This window comes from Aricia agestis, chromosome 19 (assembly GCF_905147365.1).
Source record: "Aricia agestis chromosome 19, ilAriAges1.1, whole genome shotgun sequence".
Taxonomy (NCBI): Eukaryota; Metazoa; Arthropoda; class Insecta; order Lepidoptera; family Lycaenidae; genus Aricia; species Aricia agestis.
In genome coordinates, this window is record NC_056424.1 from 3,210,902 (window position 1) to 3,216,901 (window position 6,000).

The following is a 6,000-nucleotide window of genomic DNA, read 5'->3' on the forward strand; positions in this document are numbered from 1 at the left end:
TAGACTGGACAAACTTTAAATCATATGATACACACGCCGCAGCTTATAAGCTGCTAGTGTGCTTAGTGATATAATAATAATTTTTCCGTCTGTCTGTCTGTCCGCGGTTTTGCCCAGAGACTATAGGACCTACAAAGCTGTAATTTGGCATGAATGCACATTTAATGATGCGACCACACAAACTTGAGGTTAAGCTTCTACTGACGCCCCTAACGTATCCCAAAAATAAAATTGCGTCCTCTAATAAATGTAATATTCGGTCCTAAAATTGTAACATTTCAATGGACCAGAAGAGGTATCCCAGCTTTATGGCTTCTCACGATTATGAATTAGCAAGTGTGCTCGTAAGTTACCTTTGCTTCTAAATTTCTTTTGACATATATCGCAGTTATATGGTTTCTCACCAGTATGAATCAACAAGTGTTGTTGTAATTTGCTTTTTCTTACAAATCTCTTTTGACATATATCACAGTGATGTGGTTTCTCGCCAGTATGAGTCAGCAAGTGGTGTTGTAGGGAACCTTTTCTTGAAAATTTCTTTTGGCAAATGTTGCAGTCAAATGCTTTCTCACCAGTATGAATTACTATATGTGTTTCTAAGTTACCACGTGATATGAATTTCTTATTGCATATATCGCAGTTAAATAGTTTTTCACCAGTATGATATCGCATATGTTGTTTTAAGTAGGCTTTTGATGTGAATTTATTTTTACAAATTTCACAGGTAAATAGTTTCTGAGCAGAATGCCTTTTTATATGATTTCTCAAATATACTTTATCTCCGAACTTTTTCAAACAAATATCACAGCTAAACGGTTTTTCACCAGTATGTGTCCGGATGTGTTTTATTAATATGCTTTTAATCGGAAACATTTTTAAGCAAACATCACAGCTTAGTGGTTCTTTATGACTCTTGCACTGTCCTTTTTTTTTATCCTCATTTTCTACGCTCTGTTCACCAGCGCACTTCTCCTTGTCCCCAACATGTTCTTCTGTGGCTGTGTGCTGCGTGGTGGGACTTTGGCGGTCATACTTGTCAATGACACTTTGACCCAACTTTACTGACTTCTTACCAGTGTGAATTACTGAGTGTGCATTTAAGTTACAGCGGAATGGGAATTTCTTTTGACATATATCACAGGTATATGGTTTCTCACCAGTATGAAGGAATACATGTTTTTTTAAGTCCCCTCTTGTTAAAAATTTCTTTTGACATAAGTCACAGTTATGTGCTTTCACACCAGTATGAATTAACATGTGTTTTTTTATGGCGCTTTTTGATATGAAGTTCTTTTGGCATATATCGCAGTTATATGGTTTCTCACCAGTATGAATTAGCAAGTGTTGATTTAAGTTGTATTTTTTTTCGAATTTCTTTTGACAAATATTGCAGTTAAAAGGTTCCTTATGATTCTTGTACTGTGCCTTTTTATCCTCATTTTCTACGCTCTGTTCACCAGCGCACTTCCCCTTGTCCCCAACATGTTCTTCTGTGGCTGTGTGCTGCGTGGTAGGACTTTGGCGTACATACTTGTCAATGACACTTTGACCCAACTTTACTGACTTCTTACCAGTGTGAATTACTAAGTGTGATTTTAAGTTACAGCGGAATGGGAATTTCTTTTGACATATATCACAGGTATATGGTTTCTCACCAGTATGAAGGAATACATGTTTTTTTAAATCCCGTCTTGTTAAGAATTTCTTTTGACATATGTCACAGCTATGTACTTTCTCACCAGTATGAATTAGCATGTGTAATTTTGAGGCGCTTTTTGTTCCGAATTTCTTTTGGCATATATCGCAGTTATATGGTTTCTCACCAGTATGAATTAGCAAGTGTTGATTTAAGTTGTATTTTCTTTCGAATTTCTTTTGACAAATATTGCAGTTAAAAGGTTCCTTATGATTCTTGTACTGTGCCTTTTTATCCTCATTTTCTACGCTCTGTTCACCAGCGCACTTCCCCTTGTCCCCAACATGTTCTTCTGTGGCTGTGTGCTGCGTGGTAGGACTTTGGCGTACATACTTGTCAATGACACTTTGACCCAACTTTACTGACTTCTTACCAGTGTGAATTACTAAGTGTGATTTTAAGTTACAGCGGAATGGGAATTTCTTTTGACATATATCACAGGTATATGGTTTCTCACCAGTATGAAGGAATACATGTTTTTTTAAATCCCCTCTTGTTAAGAATTTCTTTTGACATATGTCACAGCTATGTACTTTCTCACCAGTATGAATTAGCATGTGTAATTTTGAGGCGCTTTTTGTTCCGAATTTCTTTTGGCATATATCGCAGTTATATGGTTTCTCACCAGTATGAATTAGCAAGTGTTGATTTAAGTTGTATTTTGTTCCGAATTTCTTTTGGCATATATCGCAGTTATATGGTTTCTCACCAGTATGAATTAGCAAGTGTTGATTTAAGTTGTATTTTCTTTCGAATTTCTTTTGACAAATATTGCAGTTAAAAGGTTCCTTATGACTCTTGTACTGTGCCTTTTTATCCTCATTTTCTATGCTCTGTTCACCAGCGCACTTCCCCATGTCACCAACATGTTCTTCTGTGGCTGTGTGTTGCGTTGTGGGACTTTGGCCAACATAATTGTCAATGACACTTTGACTCAACTTTACTGACTTTTTACCACTGTGAATGATTAAGTGTGCTTTTAATTTATAGCGGCATGCGAATTTCTTTTGACATATATCACAGGTATATGGTTTCTCACCAGTATGAAGGAATAAATGTTTTTTTAAGTCCCCTCTTGTTAAAAATTTCTTTTGACATAAGTCACAGTTATGTGCTTTTACACCAGTATGAATTAACATGTGTCTTTTTGTGACGCTTTTTGTTTTGAATTTCTTTTGGCATATATCACAGTTATATGGTTTCTTACTAGTATGAATTAGCAAGTGTTGATTTAAGTTGCTTTTTTGTCCGAATTTCTTTTGACAAATATTACAGTTAAAAGGTTTCTCATCAGTATGAATTACTAAATGATTTTGTAATGCACAACGTGATGTGAATTTATGTTTACACATATAGCATTCAAATAGTTTTTCACCAGTATGATATCGTATATGTATTTTTAAGTAGCTTTCTGATTTGAATTTTTTTTTACAAATTTCACAGGTAAATAGTTTCTCAGCAGTATGTGTCCTGATGTGCGTTAGCAACTGGATTTTAGTGGGAAACATTTTTAAGCAAACATCACAGCATAGTGGTTCCTTGTGACTCTTGTACTGTGCCTTTTTGTCCTCATTTTCTACGCTCTGTTCACCAGTGCACTTCCCCTTGTCCCCAACATGTTCTTCTGTGGCTGTGTGCTGCGTGGTGGGACTTTGGCGTACATACTTGTCAATGACACTTTGACCCAACTTTACTGAATTCTTAGCAGTGTGAATTCTTAAGTGTTGTTCTAACTTACTACGTAATCTAAATTTCTCTTGGCATATATCGCAGTTATATGGTTTCTCATGAGTATGAATCACCAAGTGTTGTTGTAAGGCGCCTTTTCTTGAAAATTTCTTTTGACAAATATTGCAGTGAAATGCTTTCTCACCAGTATGAATTACTATATGAGTTTCTAAGTTACCACGTGATATGAATTTCTTATTGCATATATCGCAGTTAAATAGTTTTTCACCAGTATGATATCGCATATGTTGTTTTAAGTAGGCTTTTGATGTGAATTTATTTTTACAAATTTCACAGGTAAAAAGTTTCTGAGCAGAATGCCTTTCTATATGTCTTCTCAAACATACTTTATCTCCGAACTTTTTCAAACAAATATCACAGCTAAACGGTTTTTCACCAGTATGTGTCCGGATGTGTTTTATTAATATGCTTTTAATCGGAAACATTTTTAAGCAAACATCACAGCTTAGTGGTTCTTTATGACTCTTGCACTGTCCTTTTTTTTTATCCTCATTTTCTACGCTCTGTTCACCAGCGCACTTCTCCTTGTCCCCAACATGTTCTTCTGTGGCTGTGTGCTGCGTGGTAGGACTTTTGCGGACATATTTGTCAATGACACTTTGACTTAACTTTACTAATTTCAATTCAAGCACCCTTGAGTCTTGCCAAGTATCAATGCTCAATGATTCCTGTTTGCAGACAGTATCACTATCTGACTCATCATCATCTTCAAATTCTAACACGGGTGCATAATCTTCTCCATACGTATTTGTATTTTCCACAGTTTGTTCTTCAATGATTGCTATAAAAAAATTACAAACTTAAAAACTAATCATTATAAAATTCATTATACTTGATTTCACAATGTTAAAAGGGGCGGAACCGTAAGGGAGATCGCAGACTGACAGATCAAGTCTGCGGCACACATACAAAAAGTGTGCCGTCTGCGATCGTCCTTAAGTAGCTAACAGAACACTACAAATGAACAGAACACTACAAAAGTGATATATAGTATACATTACCATCTTCATTGTTTTGTTCAGTCTTTATATCTAGCTCCTCTTTTATATTATCTGCGGTAGGAGGAGTTGTGGAAATATTTTTCTTCTTATAGATTGATAGTTCTAACAAAGATCCAATTGCTCCAAAGTCGATATCATTCTATAAAATATAATTGTATGTTTTAAACTATACGAGTCACACAAAAATTATTTTTAACAAAAAATAATAACTTATAAGCATAAAATATATAATATGTACTATAAATAATGTTCTCTTGTAGGAACCATATACTTTTTAGTTTTCAGCAACAAATACTATACTATGTCCATTTCTGGTATTCAAAGTCTCTGCACTTAATTTCATCAAAATTGGTGAAGTTAAGCTTAGCAGACAAACCGAAACTATAAGGGTTCCTTGCTGACTACAGAACCCTAAAAAGCACTCTTGCCAGCTGCAGTCAGTTTTCACAGCTCTTTAAGGCACAATCTGTGAAAATTTTAGAAGTCTAGCTATTGCGGTTCTTGAGATACAGCATGGAGACAGACAGACGGACAGATTCCGTTTTTACCCTTTGGGTACAGAACCCTAAAAAGCAAAAAAATACTCCATTTGTTGTATAAGAGCCTCTTTGAAATATTAATTTTATTTATATTACAAGAGACATGCAACAGAAGTACAACATTCACTAATTTTGTATGCAAGCAGTACTTAGCCTGGAAACATACTACAAATGTTAGTATTAGAGTCCCCTATAACTACTATGTTACGGTTTCACTTGAGAAGTACCTTATTCTGGCCGAGACCCTCAACAAGGCCCCGTGTTTGTATGGCCAACTGCTGCAGCCGGTGGCACTGCTGCAGTCTCGTCTGGCAAATGTAACACATCCAGCATTTGGTGTCTCTAACCTATTATTTACAAAAACACAAAACGAAAGTATGTTGTTCTATTAAACGCGCGAACCTTATACTTTGACCAACAGACGAGTTACGGCCGGAGCCTCCGAATATTAATTAAACAGCCGCTTGGATGGTCAGAAAACTGTACATTAGCACCACGAGCATTAATTTGTTTACGTACCTTATAATTTGCCAGTTGCTCATAAAAGTAATGCAGATCCGTTCTATAAATGTTAACAGTTCTTTTATTTATAGCTAAGCATATATAGCAATAAGGATTTTTTAACATTTTGAAATCTTATCACCATCAAATCACAGGCCAAAGAGAATGTTATATACTACGTAACAAGAGGTCGGACTTAGAAGAAAAAAAATTAACATTTATTATTTTTTTAAATTGAAACTAAAGTTAAAATTTTTAAGTGCAAAACCTTCCACTCTAAACATGCCAAAAAATAAAAAAAAAAGAAATGAGCTCAAATAAATGTTTTATTTCAATAAAAAATATTGTACATAGCTAAATAAACACAAAACAAAAAACAGATTTAATCCACAAGGTTTAGGCAACAAATCCGTCCGCTGCTTACGCTCCGATTCCGATCCAGTGGACGCGCATCTTTATACATACACACATAAGTATTATTACTTTGTTTTGTTACACCCTGTACATACGACAG

General features: G+C 35.2%; 1 protein-coding gene across 1 annotated transcript; it reads right to left on the reverse strand.

Moving 5' to 3' along the window:
• Positions 1-265: 265 nt before the first annotated feature.
• Positions 266-5,627, reverse strand: LOC121736787 (zinc finger protein 91-like). Its single transcript, XM_042128174.1, has 4 exons — positions 5,505-5,627; positions 5,213-5,332; positions 4,447-4,585; positions 266-4,226 (listed from the first exon to the last, which is right to left on the reverse strand). The coding sequence occupies exons 1-4, from the start codon at positions 5,610-5,612 to the stop codon at positions 307-309; spliced, it is 4,287 nt and encodes a 1,428-aa protein (XP_041984108.1). The 5' UTR covers positions 5,613-5,627; the 3' UTR covers positions 266-306.
• Between the last annotated feature and the right edge of the window lie 373 nt (positions 5,628-6,000).

Excerpts from the sequence above, each read along its gene's own strand:
- LOC121736787 (XM_042128174.1), bottom strand. The coding sequence starts at position 5,612 with ATGTTAAAAAATCCTTATTGCTATATATGCTTAGCTATAAATAAAAGA. Across the intron at positions 5,333-5,504 it reads AGCAACTGGCAAATTATAAG|GTTAGAGACACCAAATGCTG; the intron begins GTACGTAAACAA and ends TGTAAATAATAG. Across the intron at positions 4,586-5,212 it reads AGGGTCTCGGCCAGAATAAG|AATGATATCGACTTTGGAGC; the intron begins GTACTTCTCAAG and ends TATATTTTATAG.